We start from the raw sequence: 19,118 nt of genomic DNA on the forward strand, positions 1-19,118 counted from the left end.
GTTTATTAACAAAATAAAATTGTGTGGTTTTTGTGTATAATGGACTTCCCATTATGGTCATATTAATAAATAAATCAAGATAAAAAAACTTTAAATCCAAGATAACCCATAATAAATAATAATCTAAATCTAAAACAATCAAATTCTAAGAATCCTCATCACTTACCGACTTTATCAAACTTTTAAAGTTTCACCACGATAAAAATATAACGTAGTCACTGGACCAATAAAACATACCCTGGAAACGGTTTGTGAATGCTTTTATTCAAACTTGAGAGCATCGTACATATCAGCAACATGAACATGAACATGTGTTCTGTATTTCTTATGTGTTCTTCCTCTGCGAACATCTGATTAAGTCCCCCGTTTAATAATAGTATCTATATCATTGAATCAATTGGTTAGACTGGTAACAAAACAAAACTATTAATTATTATGTAACCATCTATCACAACCTTCTGTTATAGGAACAATTTATTTACCTAGTTTCATTCTCTTAATAAGTCTAGTCTCTAATGAGTCCCAGATTAAGAAAACCATAGGTTAATTAAGCTGATTAATATTAGGGGTAAAGGAAAGAAATAGCAATGTAATTTCAAATATTTATTTGTTATGGTACAAAACTGTGCGATTTTATCGACCAATATTATAGCAATAGAATCACAAATTATAGTCCAAATTCACTTTACCAATTATAGCTTTGTACTTTGAAAAAAATCTATCAAACTATAGCATTTTACTTTGAAAACCCTACTCACTTATGGCAGTGAAAATTGGTTTGTTACTTGTATGATATTGCTATAATTGGGTGGATTTTTCAAGGTGGAATGCTGTAAATGTAATAGAAAGAAATGAAATAAGGATAGTATTTTGTTGCATTTAACCCTAAAGTAAAATGCATGGAGCTACATGAAGCAATAACCAACAACAACTGTTTCCTCTTTTTACCACTTCTCCATTGGAATCGAAATAAGAATGTATCATGTACTTATTAAAATAAACAGTATCAACATGATTGATGATACTACAATCATCAGGATATAATTGCAAAACCAACACCAAGAATTTCAATACAAGTCCATATTGAGCTGATGTCATTTTAAGAATGAAACTTATACAGATATTATTTCAAATCTCTTGGAAAAAAAAAACAATATGATACCTGAAAACAAGATTGGGGATGAAATGAAGGACCCTATCTGGTGCATCCATTTTTCATGGGTAATCTTGTATTGTAAACCCTTCCTTTAAAGAATTTGTGTCTACAACAATAGAGGAAAGGAGGTAAAATAGCTATATGTACATGTACTAATGATATTTTGTTTTATCATATGTGCTGATATCATTAAGCAGTGAAGAAAACAGGTCCTCTGGGATTAATGTCAATGGGACAAATTATATGCCCTCTTCATCTTCTTCATCAAAAATAGCCCTAGAACCAGTCTCATCCTTTCATTCATCATCATCATTCTACAACCCCATAACTTCATCTTTATCATCAGACATGAGATAACCAGCTTCTTTCAGTTGTTGACTCAATCCATCCAACAAAGGATATATCTCAAACGCCTTAACATTCTTAGTATCAGCCACCAAAAACCGCATAAACCTCCCTCCTACATCCAACCAAGCACAACCAGGAACCTTACTAACACCCAATTCCCTCATCAAGACTCTAACTTTACCCAATTTCTCCCAACTCCCAGAATCAGCATACATGTTTGCCACCAATACATAATACCCCGAATTCCTTGGACGCAATTCCAACAGTTTTTCAGCAGCCATTTCTCCTAACTCTTTCTTTCCATGAATCCGACAACCTCCAATCACAGTTGCCCACATGGCAGGTGTTGCCTCATAAGGCATCTTTCTCATTGTTTCTTCTGCTTTTCCCAATAAGCCAGCTCTCCCATAAAGATCAACCATACAGGAAAAATGCTCCAAACGAGGCACAATACCATAAACAGAGGACATATTTTCGAATAAAGTTCGACCTTGGTCAACTAGAGCAGAATGACTACAGGCTGAAAGAACAGCAACCATGGTCACATGATCTGGCTTTATGTTACACCTAATCATCTCTTCAAATAAATCAACAGCCGTTTTTCCCTCTCCTTGAATCCCATAACCAGCTATAAGTGAAGTGTATGTCACCTCATCCTTTTTGGGTAATGAATCAAACAGTCTTTTAGCAAGCAAGATTTTCCCAGATCTTGCATACATGTCAATAAGAGAATTGAATAGTAATAAGTAATCTTTGAATCCCTCGTGCCTTGTAATGTAGCAATGGAACTCTTTACCATGTTGTAGATTTGCCACACGTGCACAAAGAGGAAGTATGCTTGCTATTGTCACGTAATTGGGGTCAACACTGGAAAGAAGCATCTCCCGGAATAGAAATGAGGATTCCTCGGAATTGTCCCAGTGTGAGAATCCTGATATTATGGAGTTCCAAGTGATTACACTCTTGTTTTGGACCAAATGGAATACAGTATGTGCATGTTTAAGATCTTTACACCGGGAATACATTGTAATTAATGAACTTTTTACATTATCATAGTCATGACAACATGTTCGAATTGCTACACCATGGATTTCCTTGCCTAGATTCAGTTCTCCAATATGGGAACATGCACCTAAACCATTGATCACAGCCACTGGATCCCATTTACCAGAGGTCCTCAATTGGGAAAGTAACTTTAGTACTTGGATATAGTTTCCTGTCTTCAAATAGCCTCCTGCAATGGTATTCCAGATGATGACATTCACTTCCACATTTTGGTTCTGCATATCGTTGAAAAGCTCAAAGGCTTCTCTCCACATGCCCTGTGATGCGTACCCTGAAATTATGGAGTTCCAAGAAATTTCATCTGTCACAGGCATTTCGTCGAACAGCATTCGTGCAACATTCAAGTCTCCACATTTTCCATACATGAACACCAATGCATTGTGCACGAACAAATTCCATTCCAATCCCGATTTCATAATCGACTCATGAACCTCCCTCCCGACACCCAAATCAAACTCCTCGCCACAAGCCTTGAGAACAGACGGATAAGTAAAATTGTCAGGGATAATTCCCTTCTCCATCATTTTTGTATACACAGATAAACCCTCCTTCCCAAGCCCAGCTCTAACATAGCCAGAAATAAGTACATTCCAAGACAACGGATGCGTAATGTTTGAACTTTCGGTAACGACATATGCATCATTGAAAAGATTAAAATCAACATAGAGCGTGACTAACTTTGGAACCAAAACACGGGATTTTTCAAACCCCGAAGAAACCAAATACGCATGTAGTTGTTTACCTTGTGAAATTGCTTTAACTTGCGAACAACATGCAAGAAGAGAAGCCAATGACTGCAACAAGAAATCAGATGACGAGGCATTGTGGGTTTGTTGTATGATGAGAGAGAAAATGCTGAATGCTTTTGATAACTTGTTCTGACTTGCTGAATCTTTGAGGGAGGAGACAAGCGATGCTAACATGGGTGAAGGATCTGGGTTTGGTCAACCGTGACATTGAGCTGCTGGTCACAGATATTGATTTATTAAAAAATAAATAAAAACCGTCAATGCACAGTTGCACACAATAAAATATTTTGGGTGTTATTCAACCATTAAAAATAGAAGGATTTGGTTAAAAAAACATCTCTAAGGGCTCTAAGGGCTAAGGCCTAAAAGGAAGGGCTAAGAGGAGTGATAACACTTCTAGCATTTTGTTATATTAGTTTTTTGAATGCTACGTCATTTTTTTCCTTTATCATCTAATCTTAACATTTAGTAGGGAGTCGTAACACTCTTAACACTCTATTTTTTCTAATTTATTTGAATTATTTTATTTTAATACACAAACATTTTTTATGCACAAATATTAATCAATTTTTTTTAAACCACCAACAATTAATATAATATAAATCAATTACATAAAAATAAGTATAATATTTAAATGCAGGGTCCTTTTAGTAATTTCAGAAACTTGGTTTGTGAGAGGAATTAAGATGGGGTGTAATGTGTAAATCTGAGATTTTTGGAGGTCCAATTCTATTAAATTCAGATTTTTGTGTCTTGTCCTCCCAGCAGCATTTCGTCGAATACATGGGCTGCATTTCTTATCTCCCCCTTTCTCTGACCCATTTGTGAAATTGTCAAAGATTAAAACATGCCAATTCAGTCCTGTATTTACCTAATTGTTTATCTGGAAGAGAAAGAATAAAGCAAACCAAGTGTGAATCATGAAAAAAAGGAAAGATCCAATCACCTCTCCCATTTATCTCTCTCTCCTCTCCCTAGCTCTTTGGCGAGTTCTTCTCAGCGAGTCATTTAGCATAACCAAAGGGATGGAGTAGCGTATTGGGAGCGAGGGCAGTGGCGAGGCTTAGCGCTTCCCACTCCCTTTAGTCTAATTTTTATATGGACACCTTATTTTGTTTTTTAAAATATTTTTATTGGTTGAATTTTCATTGTTTTCTGAAAAAGTAGTTTATAAATAGTTAATTATAAGTTGATGTTTATTAAAAGTTATTATAGGATGTCTAAACCCAAAATATTGTATTGTGTGCATTGATGGTTTTTATTATTATCATATCATTAGCATATAATTATTATTTTTAGTATTTTTTTTTATCATTACTTCCTTAAATCATAGAGTAATCAATAAAACTTTATTATATAATAATTATATTTTTATTAGTAACTTTTTTTAGTATTAATATTAATAACTTAAAATTTATTTTTTATTAAAATAAAAAATAGTTGTGATTTTTTAAAAGAGAAAAACAAATCTTACGAAAAAAATGGCGTAATTTTTTAAAAACCATTTCTAACTCATACTTTTCGGATAACCTTTTGCTTGATAAAATTTATATTTTTCATTTGTGTCTTTAGTTTTGATGGACATAAATCATTAATTGCATACGAACGTTTTATACCTTTTTAGTAAACATAAATAGTTCTATTGAGTTTATATTAAAAAATAATATAATTTTTAATCATTAGAAAATGCTAACAATAAATAAATATATAAATGAATTGATTATTGTGGAGGCTTGGAGGGAAAATGAGATTAAAAACAAGTCAGCCAAAAAATAAACTATCTATATTTTTTTAGTATAATACTATTTTTATCGAAAGAAAACACATTAAATATTTATTTGCGGAAAAAAAATTATCAATTAATTTATATTAAACAAGTTAAAAAGTAAAACAATAATAAAATAAAACGATGATAAAAACTCAATAAAAAATTAAAACCTCATTGTGTTAAACCAAATATCAATATTCGACATTACAACGGGAATAATATTGTCATGTAATTATCATTTGATTAATTTTTATCATTTTTATTATTACAACGAGAAAAAAAACCACAAACTTAATATACCCTAATATCATTAATTATAAAAAATTATATATATATATATATATATATATATATATATATATATATATATATATATATATATATATATATATATATATATCCGGTAAAAAAAATTTTTTGGTAGGAAGGTAAAAAGTTTTTTTCTACATATTTTTCTGATGAACAAAAGAAATGAATCACTAGATGAATAAAAAATAACATGATTCACCAAAAAAATCTCCAAAAAACACACCAATGATTCATTTATACAATGATTTCGTTGTTATTTACTAAAATTGTCATAAAAGTGAATTTTTTCTTAATTTACTTAAAAATGAAATGATTCATTTATACAATGATTTCGTTGTTATTTACTAAAATTGTCATAAAAGTGAATTTTTTCTTAATTTACTTAAAAATGAATCATGAAGATGTTTTTTTGAGAATTTTTTCTAGTGAATCATCTTAGTTTTGAATCATCTAATGATTCATTTTGTATGTTCGTTAAAAAAATATGTAAAAAAAAAACTTCTTACCTTCCTACAAAAATTTCCCTTCTTATTTGATCTTGACTCTCTCTCTCTCTCTCTCTCTCTCTCTCTCTCTCTCTCTATATATATATATATATATATATATATATATATATATATATATATAAAATATAAAAGAAGTATAAAGCCACAATTTTTTTCTATACCCGTTGATAAGAAAATATTACCTCAAAAAAGTATGTTACAATATATTATAAAGTATAACACAATAATTATAAAAGTCAGACGTCACATGAGAGAGAGACAGAGTAATGGGTGAAATAAAAAAAAACGAAGAGACTCCAGTCAAAAGTAGGTGCAAGTGTTTAAAAACTCTATAAAAGACTATATTAGACTGATGTGTCAATTAGATTAATATGTTAAAAAAACCCCAAAACATATCGTGAGACACATAAAACATCACGCAACAAATGGGTGTCGTGAAATTATCTTGATTAGGGTTCACCAACTGCTTTTGTTTTAAAATGTTTTTGTTTTAAAAAGTCACTTATTTTTTTTATTTATTTATTTTGCATCAAGGGGCATCAACTTCACTTTTGAAAGTGTCATTATTTTTAAACTTTTTGACCGACTATGGACTACAGATGTATGCAAGGGGTATCAATTTTTTTTCACTTTTAAAAGGTCATTATTTTGCATCCAACTATTGCCATACACCCAACTTAGCTCTGCCACTATCGCCATTGACCCATGTATGTTTCCACTACCGCCTTCCTTATTCCTCTAAAATCGTTCATTCACCATCCCATCTGCCATGGACAATCCCGAAATTTGAAGATATTTTTGAAAGGAAATATGGTTTGAAACCTCTCTTGGGCATTCCATCGCCAATTGTACTAATTTTTTACCATGGCATACACAATCAAACACCAAAAAAAAACATGATGATGAAAGAAGTTTGGATCTTCAAGCTAAAGAATTTATGAACATGATTTTGGCGGAATACATGAAATTTGATCTAAAAAATATGTTGAAAATGAGGATTTGTTGTTTTTCGAAGCAATTGTTTAATATGAGAAAAATGATGCAACTAATGTCGACGAGGATACAAATTAATAAAGTTTTTTTTGTCAAGACTAAAGTTGAAATTCGAGTTCAAGATTGCTTTAGATTATTGGTTCGTAATGATTCGGGTCGTGGTCCTAATAGTGATATACGAAGCAAAGCCTCCATAAGCTCAATACATTGATGTGGTTCAGAAATTCAATTCATATGATGATGAATTTGGAATAGATCTGGTTAAATGCTCGTATAACGATGCCAAAAAGGTTGTGGTTCCGATGCTTTGAGAAGCTTCTAAATGATTTGTAATGAATGGCTAAACACAGTCCTTGAATGTATGGACAAAATCATTAATGCATCGGTTGCCAACTTGGTGGCTTCAGTGGTGGCAATGGCTCTACTGTGGAAGAAAGGAAGAAGGTAGTTTAAGGGAATATGGGGATCTGACCGGGAGTGAGAGAAAAAAAGTAACCCATTCGCGTGAGTTTGAATTGGTTTTTATCATTCATGTTAATTTGTTTCACTATAATTTATGAAAGATATCATAATTGACATAACGTAACTTACAAAACTTTTTGTTCAAATATATATGATTAATTACAAGCTTTATCAATTGCGGGTGATACCGATACGCACATGGGAACAACATAACCCTTTCTTCCCATTTCATATCTACATGTCCTGTTTGCAAAAATATCTCACATGTTCCAAAACCCATCCGCAAAATGCAACAAAAGCAAAGTTTCAAAACCCCCCACAAAAAAAAAAGATAATTATTTGCGCATAGCTGATTATTACTCCTCATTCAAACTCTTCTAAACAACAGGCTTCCTGAATGCGGACAGCATTCTGGGAGATAAAAGCAGAATAAACGCCAAAAAGGAACCAACAAATATCTTCATCGCGTATCCAACAGGATCACGCTTAAATTCTTGAGAGCTGCTGCTACTGATTAATGGTGACGAGGATGCTGACATGGCTGTAGCAGAAGGTAACGCTTCAATCACTGCATCCGCCAGGTCAGCAATGAAGGAAGTGGTGCACCCAAGAGCCGGGACCCGACCCCAGTTTTCAACACCTGATTTGAGGGCCAACTCCTTGTACTCCATATCTATTTCTTCCAGTGTCTCTATGTGCTCACTCACAAAGCTAACAATTCAAAATCCCAAACCAAACATCAACATTATTTCATAAATCATTTATGTAGGAACTTGTCTTAATACAAAAATATAGTGGATTTCAATTTATTTCTATTATAGCATTTTAGTTTCTTATTAATGCCTAAATTAGAAATTAATTGAAACTAAGTAAAATGCTATAACAAATAAACAAATCAATTAGAGTACATTGTTGTTTCTTGAAAATATAACTCTTTAACAAACCGATTTTTATTTTAGTCCCTCCGTACTCCTTTGTACTCCATATGAAGTTAGTGATAACACTTTGAGTTTGATTTATGGCTAAGTTTTTAAATTTTACACATTTGACCCTTGAAGATAAAATAAATATACCTAACAGGAACTGCAAGAAGACTCTTGACACCTTGTTGGCCAAGCTGAACAAGAACTTCATCAGTGTAAGGTTTCAACCACTGCACAGGTCCAACTCGACTCTGATAAAGGGAATCAAAACATATTTATATTATTATGGTTTGAAACACTTGTTATATATATAAAAGATCAGAAGAACAAGTATATAAATAATTTGAATTGGTGACCTGATAAGCCAATCTATGATTATTTTCAATTCCTCTTGCTTTAAGTTCCTGCATTATCAAGTCGATGCATTCCTCCATCTGATATTTATATGGATCACCAGCATCCACAACGTACGTCTCTGGCACCCCATGAGCACTGAAGAATATCATTACCTACAATCACAAATCACATAAGCTGTTGGCTGTTGCAACTACAATATCATTACCTACCTAATTATAAAACTGAAGATTGCTTTCTATTTGGATGACATTGCTATTTCTTGGTTCACCCTTTTTATTATACTTCTACTTTGAGATTACAGGGTATTTAATATTTAAAAGCAATCAATAAAGTAGCTTTTACCTCTTGAGGTCTATTAAAACTTAGCAACTCCTCTTCAATCAAGTCAGCCATAGACTTTATATAACCATATCTTTGATACCATGACTGGATAATGGCAACAGGAAGCTTAGACAAAACTTTGTCTTCCCTGCATGTGATTGTGATGTGACTCAAATTAATGCCCTTATCAGAGTTTTAAAATCAAAAACATCATAGAAAATGAAATCAAGCAATTTACCTAAAGATGTTTTGAAGTGCACGTATACTTGATCCGGTTGTTGAAATAGAAAACTGAGGGTAAAGAGGCAACACCACAAGCCTCGTGATCCCATCACTCTTAATCTGTCATGGATAAAAAAAGAAACATCATTATTAACAATCTCAATTGATGATGACTTTATGGTAATCTTTAATGTTACTTTTTTGTGTTGAAATGCCCTGATAGCAGACCAATTATTCTTCAAATTATAATAAGTTAAACTACCTGTTGGGCAGCTTCTTCAGTGAAGGGATGCCAGTAACGCATTGCAATGTAGACATTAGCAGGTAATTTCTTTGCTTCAAGTTCTGATTTTAGAGCACTAGCCTACAACAAACAGCTATAATCATAAATATATACTGAAATGAAATGCAATATAAAAATCAGATGAAAGTCGATTAGACAGCACAAACATCAACAATAGCAATAACATGTCTTACCTGCTCATCTGTTATCTTTCTCAAAGGTGAACCACCTCCAATTGAGGCATATGCTTCCTTACTTTTTCTTGCTCTTAATACAGAAATGATTTGTGCTAAAGGTCGTTGTAGGAAACGAAACAACCTTGGTAGACGGATAATATCCTGTCCCAAACACTAAAACTGTTAGTATGATGAAAACTATTGGAACTAAATTAGCAGTGAATCTTTCTTTAGAGTTTCAAAAAGGAGGATTATTTGTACAAATACACATACCGGATCTGCAAACAGGTTATAGAGAAAGGGTTGAACATCAACAAGTGTCTCTGGGCCTCCAAGATTCAAAAGCAATACTCCAACTTTTTCATCCTCCACATGTGAATCAGATTCAGTTTCACTCAAAGGATGTGTGCATACCCCTACAGAACAAAATCTCTTTCCAGCTAAACCTATGTTCTTAATGGGTTCATCTAATTTTAATTTCTGGAGGTTGCTGACAGTTGAATTGGAGTTCCCAGATGCTTTGCATGTATGGCTGCAGACAGAAACTTGATGTTTTCTATGGAAACACACACTGCAAGTAGAGGAAGTAGGTGGATGTTTTAGTTTAATTATAACAAACAGGAGGCAATTTCATCAAGTGTGTGAACTTTTAAAAGAGCTAAAACATTTTCCGAATAGAATTAATGATCCAACCACAGCTCGTTTATACGTTAGTGACGCCTAACTTAGATTAACAAAGGCATGACTAAATTTCAGAATAATTTCAATACTAACAACCTAAAATTGTAAGATATGAAGCATATACAGGTTATATGAGAATCAAACGCTATGGATTCGACAAATTTTACAGAACCAGATTATAATATAGCTTCTAACGCACGGATCTCCAATAGACTTAGGATTCAATTTCCTTACCGATCCGATTTCAGTTTCATTACCAATCAGGGTTCAAAGGAAGCACACCATTTCATAATTGATCAGGCGAAACTAATAACATAAACTACACAGCATACACTCAATTGAATGGCATCCATGCTTGTACATGGGGATATTCGTATATAAAACTTACACCGAAGAATTGTGGTTGAATTTGGAGGTTGTCAACTCTGGGAGTTTCACGCCGGGCAGAGCATGAGAAGTCGCTGCTGCGTTCATGGCAATGAATAACGCCAAATTTGGTTGTACGTAAACCCTTCAAAACAAGGAAAAATAAATCTGGGTTACGAGAGTTTTGTGAATTCTTTCAAGGGTTTCTTAGGGTTCTTGCAGATTACAAATTAATAAGTGCAAGAGTTCTGAATTAGTAATTACACTGTTAAGAATGGGGAATAAAATTAAGAAAATATATTTTATTATTTTTCAATATTTAATAAAAAATTAGCGATTTGACCAAAATAGTCATGCATCTACCAAAATCTATCATATCAATATATTGACCAAAATAGTCATTTGCATCTACCAAAATCTATCATATCTACAAAAATCGTATGTGACATACCAAAAAATCATTTGAGTATACAGGGGGAAGGGATTTTCATATATGCGAGTGAATTTTCGAAGATGTATATGTGAAATTCTTTGCTATACATCTATGGAAAAATATGTTTCCTCATATGTCATATGCGAACAAATGAGTTTGTGCAGATGCCATATTTTCTTAAAATTTCATTAACGAAAAATACGTTTCTTCGAATCACCATATGCCAAAAAATAAGTTTTCTCATATGCCGTATGCACGAAAATCTGAAAACTATATTTCTTTGTAATTCTTACTATGAAATCACAAATCCTTACTGTGAAAATCTAAAATCTAAACTGCAAAATTTGTATAGTTAATTTAATGGTCATTTTATAAGATGTGCTTTTGATTAAAAAAATTCAATACAACTTTATCTGCCTGCTATTATTTTTCTGAAAAAAAAAAAAAACATGGCTTCAAATTTTCCTTTTTTTTTTTTTTTTTTTTTTTTTTTTGCGGTTCATGACAATTAAAAAATGGTAGGCATTTTGTTAAAAACTATGGGGTAGAAATTTCATAAGATATAAATTATTAGATCTGGTTAAAATGTAGAAAGATTTGAAAAATAGACCTGACATCAATTTATCTTTCCACCACCCATCAATGAAACATGTTGTAAAAATAGTTTTGATAAAAGTGATGTGAAACACTTGAAAAAATATTATTAAAAAAGTTTTAGCAGTTGTATATTTATATCTGGTAGATAATGCTCTGGTGGAAGAGGCTACGACTCTTCAATATAATGCAACAAATCGATCTAACGGAAAAGGCTTTGGTAGCAGAAATGGAAAAGGCTTTGTTAAGAACCGATCTAGTGAAAGAAGTAGTAATAACCAATCATTCATTTTTATCTCATGAAGTGGTCATTAATATCCTCTTGGGTATGTTGTATATTAAACAGAAGTACAACCATAATTACAGTATGACGATTAAGTACAAGCACAAAGTCTTGGATAGTAGAAGTACAACCATAATTACAGTATGACGATTAAGTACAAGCACAAAGTCTTGGATAGTTGTATACCAGACCTAATTTTCAGTTAAAAAAAAATCATTATGTCAATCCATAAACTTATAAGTATGTTAATGATGATGTTGCTACATTTTACAATGTTGTTCCTATAAATGAGAATGATGTTGATATGTTGATACATATGTTGTTAAAGATGATGATGCAGATTACTGAGAAGTACTTTTGTTCGGAGATGATAAGCATCCACTTCCTTATGAGGATCAAGTAGATTTTGTATAATTATCTGACCTTAAGAAAAGGTGATATATAATTAAATGGTCGGATGATGAATACACATTACACAAGAGCACCATTCACCGATATGCATGTTATACCCACCTGTTCAAACCCGGTATACGCTCCAACTCCATTACACAAGCAAAACCCATCATATAGGATAAAAAATCTACAAACATTCAAAGAAAAATAATCTTTTCAACCAAAACTGTGTGCAAATAGTGCTCGTGAAGGATTTTAGTAAAAAAAAAACCAGTATATCAAACAAAAAATATGTTTCAAGCATCTTGTTACCAAAAAATTTATATTTGGCTTATTTCGTATGTTATCAAGTCAAAAAACCTATGGATGAACACACTTGTGTTTCAACATAATTGAACACAACCCATAGCAAAAACAAACAAAAAAGTGTTGAGTTATTTAATTGTCGATGTGTTGAGTAATGATCATAACAGAGCCTACTGTGAAACCAACATCCATCAGGATTTCACTACCAAATAAAAATTAAATAGTTCATACACACAATCATGACGTACGAAACAACATACACTTAAACCTATTAGGGCCCCAAGAGGAATCATTTTCTAGAGCCCCTATGTAGTGTTCCAGTTTGGGGAAGAATAATATTGGAATAGTGACATAAATTCAAATAGATAATCACAAACAATTTGAGTTATTGTTCCTATTGATTGGTTAACAGTAATCTTAGTTTTTATTTTTGTATGTTTATTTGGTATATTTCCACATAATTTGTTAATTAATTTTGAGTGTTTTGTAGATACATGTCTTCCTCAAATGTTGTAGGTGTGCCCGCATGATAGACGCGACTCATCTAATGGGTGATCCATTTCCATTGGGAAGAGAAGACTTTTCTGAACTTCCAATGTTGCCATTGTTAATGTCCATGGAAGTTTGAGAGGTTGATCTACCAGTCAAATTTGCTTGACCAGTGCGCCAAATCATTCCTGATTCAACAACAATAAGCAAATAGGTAAGATCAATGAGGGTCACGTCGTGGTCTATCATATAGTAATCTTTAACGAACTCACTATATGATTTAGGAAGTGATTGAAGAACCAAGTCAACAACCAACTTCCTTGAGACATCGACACCCAACAATCCCAACTTGTCAATATGTAACTTGTCACACCCCAAAACCAGAATGACGGAAACGTTATGGGGTGGAGGACGTCATGTATAGCATCACAACCAATGTATAATAACAATCATAGCAACGCAACCATTACATTAAATACTTAAATAAAAATGTTTACATCAATTTTGAAATTGACTGAAACTTGTTTGGATTACATCATACAGTTCGTATGAATATAAACATTAAACTCTTATTGCTCCAACTCCTCAAAAACCCAGCAGGTACCTGTCTACTGATTTCCGGAGAATACAAGCAGTTTAAAATATCAGCATAAAGCTGGTGAGTTCATAAGCAGTAGTTTGTAATGAAACTTGTTGATGAGCTAGCAGAAATGTTTGTATAGTTTTAAGAAAATCCGAGATTTTCTTTAGTGAAAATGCAGTGTTATCAGTTATGTAGTAAGCCATGAATATCTGTATGTTTCCATGAAAATCCGATTTTTTCTTTAGTGAAAATCTAGCGTTATCGATTCCGTATAAAACCATGAATGTTCGTTACTGAAAACTGTAGTGATATGCGAAAATACTACCTAATGTGACTAGCTAAAGCTAATCATGAAGTATAAGTATTTTGTATGTGAATCCATTGCATAGTTGGTTCTGTTTGAAAACCCTGGCTTTGGCCAGTATACGTAGTGTGTTTTAGTTCTATTTAGTATAAATAAAACCGTTGAAGAGTGTCAGATTGTAAACTAAAGGTGATTTATACATAATGTGAGTCGTATAACCGTACTTGATATGACTAGAGACCTTTCCAACGTTCTTCAGGCGTCGAGTTAAATGACATTTGTCACCTTGGGCATGCCTGCCCAACTGTAGCTAGCAGTTCGGGTGTGGGATTGTCAGTCCCGAATAGATCTATTCACAAATATCACGTTCTCCCTCCAGGAGACTCTGGTTATACTATGATAGGATTTATCCCTGTACACCTAAGGGTACAGTAGTGAAGTAGCGCCTCACATTATCGTACAATCTAGTTTACATGTAGTGTAGTAGCGTTCAACCATAGTGAAAATCCAAATGTATACCGTTCGTAGAGATAATTACAGTAATGAAAACGTGATAAAGTAGTGATGCAAACTGTAAAATACTTTTGTCTTAGTGCATAAGTTTAGTAGTGAAAGTTTCTATACTTGTTATGTTTAGAAAAAAAATCCCAAACCATACCGATTATAGTTTGCATGTATAACGTAGTGAATAGCGAATCCAAAAAAACTATGCAATTTTAGTGAAAAACGACCCTTATGCTCAACACAATACACTAGGGTCAAAGTATGAGAATTTGCATGTGTTTTGAAAACATTTATGTTTAAATTGTATTCCCCCCTGAAAACATTAAAAAAAATACGGAAAATGTAGGGGTATGAACTCACCTTGGGTAAGTGGTTTGATTGAAGGATCGATACGAAGAGTCGGGTGTTCAAGTGAAGCCTTGAACACGATTCAATCCTAATTCACACGCAATGACACATAAACGAGTCAAATGAAGGTATTTCACTACTAAATACCATTGGAATTTACTCTAGGGACTTGAAATTACTTGCACCAAGTGATATGACCTTGTGGGATTGAGTATAGGGGGTGTATGGCCACTTGTAGACTTGTAGGGTGTGTAGCCATGGGTGTGCAACCCATTGGGTGTGAGGTCGTACACTCATGAAACGTGGTGTCTTTGAAGTGCTCTCAAGGTCCATACTCACCTCCACGAAGTGTTCAAGGTCTATACTTAATTGAAGTGCAAGATAGGGGTCCTAGAGGTGGGTTTATGGCTCTAAAATGAGTGTATGGTCGCACACTTGGGTGTGCTGCCACACAAGGGTGTGTGCGGCCGTACACAGGTGTGTGCGGTCGTACACCCCTCAAAATGATGCCCAAATTGTCCATTCCAAGGTGCAACAAGGCTAGGAGCATGTCTACATCAATTATGGAAGTTAAACTCTCACTTTGGAGGGTGTTTTAAGGGTGTGCAGCCACCCTAAGAGAGTGTGAGGCCGTGCACTCACTTCCAAGCACGAAAAACATGACGTTTTTGCACACTTAGAGCTTGGATAGAGTGGTCTTTCATGGATTATAAGCTAGAGGAAGAAGTACTCTCGTTCTTGAAACTTTGGAAGGTTCAAAGTTGGAGAAACTTGAGAGGAAAATGATGTTGTGTGCTGCCAAGGTGCTAAAGGAATGAGAGGAAGGGGGCTACCCTTTATATAGGAGGGTGAGTGCTGTCAAAAGTGAGTGTGCTGCCAAAGGGGTGGGTGTGCGGCCGCACACTCCTCCAAGAGGTGTGTATGGCCCGATTTTCTCACTATTCAATACTCCGACTCATTCCTAAACTCAACCTTGGTTATATACAAGCTTAGAACACTTAAATGACCCCTTAAATAGCACTAGAAATCGACAAAACAAGTTGAATATTGATTGAATTGATTAATTGTAAAAGATTGAAGTTCCGGGTTGTCACATCATCCCCTCATTAGAGGGAATTTCGTCTCGAAATTCAAGGATAAAGCAGAATTATGAACTTGGAAATAGATGGGGGTAATTCTGATTCATTGAATCCTTAGGCTCCCAAGTGAATTCAGGATCCTGCTTGGCATTCCAACAGACCTTCACTATCGGGATGCGACTCTGTTTTGTACGCTTGACTTCCCGATCCATGATTTCGACAGGTTCTTCCACGAAGTGTACACCCTCGTCTAATTCAATCTCGTTGAGAGGAATCACAAATGTCTCATCGGACAGACACTTCTTTAGGTTCGACACGTGGAGGACATGATGGATGTTGTTGAGCTCTCAAGGTAACTGGAGTTTGTATGCTACGAGACTGATCCTAGCAAGGATCTCAAATGGTCCAACGTACCTTGGGTTTAGCTTTCCACGTTTTCCGAAACGTATCATGCCCTTCCAGAGCGAGACCTTCAGAAGAACGCGGTCACCGACTTGGAATTCCAAGGGTTTTCGTCTCTTATCGGCGTAGCTCTTTTGTCTACCCCGAGATTTCAGTCGCTCTTTGATTTGTACGATCTTTTATGTTGTCTCTCAGATGATTTCAGGACCCGTGAGAGTGCTGTCAGGGACTTGACCCTTGACTAACTGCGTATCACTCACTTCATCCCAACACAGAGGGGATATGCACTTGCGGCCATAGAGGGCTTCAAACGGTGCAACCTTGATGCTAGTATAGTAGATGTTGTTGTAGGAAAATTCGACCAAAGGAAGATGAGTGTCCCACGACGCGCCGAAGTCAATGACGCAGGCTCTAAACATATCTTCCAGTGTCTGAATTGTTCTCTCACTTTGTCCATCAGTCTGAGGATGATAAGCTGTGCTCATATCCAACTTAGTTCCAAGTGCCTTCTAAAGCGATTTCCAGAACCTTGAGGTGAACCTGCTATCTCGGTCAGAGATAATGGATATAGGTACCCCATGAAGGCGAACTATTTCTTGAATGTAGATTCGTGTAAGTCTATCCATCTTGAAGTTTTCTTTGATTGACATGAAGTGGGTGGATTTAGTCAACCGATCGACAATCACCCAGATGGCGTCGTGCCCACTCGGGGATCTAGGTAACTTGGTGATAAAATCCACTTCCACTCAGGTATTTCTAGCTGCTGAAGTAAACCTGAGGGCTTCTGATATTCCACCTTCACCTTGGCGCAAGTCAAGCAGTTGCCCACGAAGGTTGCAATCTCCGCTTTCATGTTTGGCCACCAATAGAGCTGTTTGAGATCCATATACATCTTATCTGAATCGAGGTGAACAAAGTATTTCGTCTTGTGAGCCTCATTCATGACAACCTCTCTGTACCCACCGAACTTAAGGGTCCATATCTGGTTCGTGAAATAGTACACTCTGTCTCCCTTAACCTTTAAGTTCTTGTCCATTCCTCTCAATGCTTCATCCGTCACTTTCTCTGGTTTCAAGGCTTCCTGCTGAGCCTCTCTGATTTGTGTGGATAGATGGGAATGAAAGGTCATTGTCAATGCCTTCACCTTTCACCCAGAGTATTCCTTTTGGCTGAGGGCATCTGCTACCACATTGGCCTTGCCGAGATGGTAGCGAATTTAACACTCATAATCTCTGAGTAGCTCTACCCATCGTCACTGTCTCATGTTTAACTCTTTCTAATCAAGGACGTGCTGCAAGCTCTTATGGTCGATGAAGATAGTGCACTTGGTTCCATAAAGATAGTGTCTCCAGATATTCAATGCAAAGACAACTGCTCCCAACTCTAGATCGTGAGTTGTGTAATTGACCTCGTGTGTCTTCAACTGCCTCGAGGCATACACGATGACCTTTCCTCGCTGCATGAGCACACGGCCTAGGCCCTGATTGGATGCATCGCAATAGACCACGAAGTCTTTCGTCCCTTCGGGCAAGGACAAGATAGGTGCGCTACACAAGGCCTGCTTCAATGTCTGAAATGCATTGTATTGCTTGACTCCCCAAACAAAGGTTACACCTTTTGTTTCAGGGTAGTTAAAGGCTTAGTGATTCTGGAGAAGTTCTGAATGAACCTGCGATAATAGCCCGCGAGGCCCAAGAATTGCCGAATTTCTGTGGATGTTTTAGGTGTAGACCAATTCTCTATCGCTTTGATCTTGGAAGGGTCTACGTGAATACCTTCCTTGCTAACCACGTGCCCAAGGAAATTTACCTTCCTGATCCAAAACTCGCACTTCGAAAATTTTGCGTATAGCTTTTCCGCCCTCAATGTTTCCAACACCTGCCTCAAATGATGTTTATGATCGTTCTCACTTTGCAAATAGACAAGTATGTCATCGATGAACACGATCACGAACTTGTCTAGGAAAGAGCAGAACACTCGATTCATCAGTTCCATGAATGCTGCTGGTGCATTGGTCAGACCAAAGGGCATTACTACAAATTCGAAGTGTCCATAGCGAGTTTGGAATGTTGTCTTAGGCACATCATTCTCATGGACTCGCAACTAATGGTACCCTGATCTTAGATCTATCTTTGAGAAATAACTGGCTCCCTGAAGTTGGTCAAAGAGATCGTCGATTCTGGGTAAGGGATATCGGTTCTTGATGGTCAGCTTATTCAACTCTCGGTAGTCAATGTACATCTGAAAGGATCCATCTTTCTTCTTCACGAATAACATCGGAGCTCCCCAGGGTGGGGAACTTGTCCTTATGAAGCCTTTCCTGATCAACTCATTAAGCTGGCTGGATAATTCTTGCATCTCCACTGGCGCTAAACGGTAAGGAGACTTAGCTACAGGAGTAGCTCCGGGGATTAAGTCGATACGAAACTCGACTTGACGTTCAGGAGGAATTCCTGGGAGATCTTCAGGGAAGACATCAGGGAAGTTGCAGACTTCGGGGATGCTTTCGAGGTCTTTAACTTTTTACGTCCCATCAATAACATGAGCTAGAAACACATAGCATTCTTTCCGTAGGTACTTCTGAGCTTTGATGCATGAGATGATACGAAGGTTCGAACTAAGTTTGTTACCATAAATCATGAGGGCTTCGCCAGAGGGAAGGTTGAGGCGAATAGCTTTTTCGAAACAAAGGATATCAACACGATTGGGGCTCAA

At 35.5% G+C, this 19,118-nt stretch overlaps 2 protein-coding genes across 3 annotated transcripts; both read right to left on the reverse strand.

Moving 5' to 3' along the window:
• LOC111913479 (pentatricopeptide repeat-containing protein At1g71490) lies at positions 1 to 3,563 on the reverse strand. Of its 2 annotated transcripts, XM_052769316.1 has the most exons (3): positions 3,312 to 3,448; positions 1,163 to 3,187; positions 1 to 380 (listed from the first exon to the last, which is right to left on the reverse strand). In XM_052769316.1, the coding sequence occupies exon 2, from the start codon at positions 3,091 to 3,093 to the stop codon at positions 1,471 to 1,473; it is 1,623 nt and encodes a 540-aa protein (XP_052625276.1). In that variant the 5' UTR covers positions 3,094 to 3,187; positions 3,312 to 3,448; the 3' UTR covers positions 1 to 380; positions 1,163 to 1,470. The 2 variants fall into 2 exon arrangements, with proteins under 2 accessions (XP_052625276.1, XP_023764949.1); XM_023909181.3 differs by having other exon boundaries at positions 1,163 to 3,563.
• Positions 3,564 to 7,447: 3,884 nt separating this feature from the next.
• Positions 7,448 to 10,942, reverse strand: LOC111886658 (ferrochelatase-2, chloroplastic). Its single transcript, XM_023882912.3, has 9 exons — positions 10,708 to 10,942; positions 9,912 to 10,209; positions 9,657 to 9,800; positions 9,442 to 9,543; positions 9,196 to 9,299; positions 8,979 to 9,105; positions 8,636 to 8,788; positions 8,430 to 8,530; positions 7,448 to 8,067 (listed from the first exon to the last, which is right to left on the reverse strand). Exons 1-9 carry the CDS (start codon positions 10,791 to 10,793, stop codon positions 7,734 to 7,736), a joined length of 1,449 nt encoding a protein of 482 aa, XP_023738680.2. The 5' UTR covers positions 10,794 to 10,942; the 3' UTR covers positions 7,448 to 7,733.
• Between the last annotated feature and the right edge of the window lie 8,176 nt (positions 10,943 to 19,118).

The sequence above is a fragment of the Lactuca sativa genome, chromosome 1, assembly GCF_002870075.4.
Source record: "Lactuca sativa cultivar Salinas chromosome 1, Lsat_Salinas_v11, whole genome shotgun sequence".
Taxonomy (NCBI): domain Eukaryota; kingdom Viridiplantae; phylum Streptophyta; class Magnoliopsida; order Asterales; family Asteraceae; genus Lactuca; species Lactuca sativa.

Excerpts from the sequence above, each read along its gene's own strand:
- LOC111913479 (XM_023909181.3), bottom strand. The coding sequence starts at position 3,492 with ATGTTAGCATCGCTTGTCTCCTCCCTCAAAGATTCAGCAAGTCAGAAC.
- LOC111886658 (XM_023882912.3), bottom strand. The coding sequence starts at position 10,793 with ATGAACGCAGCAGCGACTTCTCATGCTCTGCCCGGCGTGAAACTCCCA. Across the intron at positions 10,210-10,707 it reads TTCAACCACAATTCTTCGGT|TGTGTGTTTCCATAGAAAAC; the intron begins GTAAGTTTTATA and ends CTCTACTTGCAG. Across the intron at positions 9,300-9,441 it reads CTGAAGAAGCTGCCCAACAG|ATTAAGAGTGATGGGATCAC; the intron begins GTAGTTTAACTT and ends TATCCATGACAG.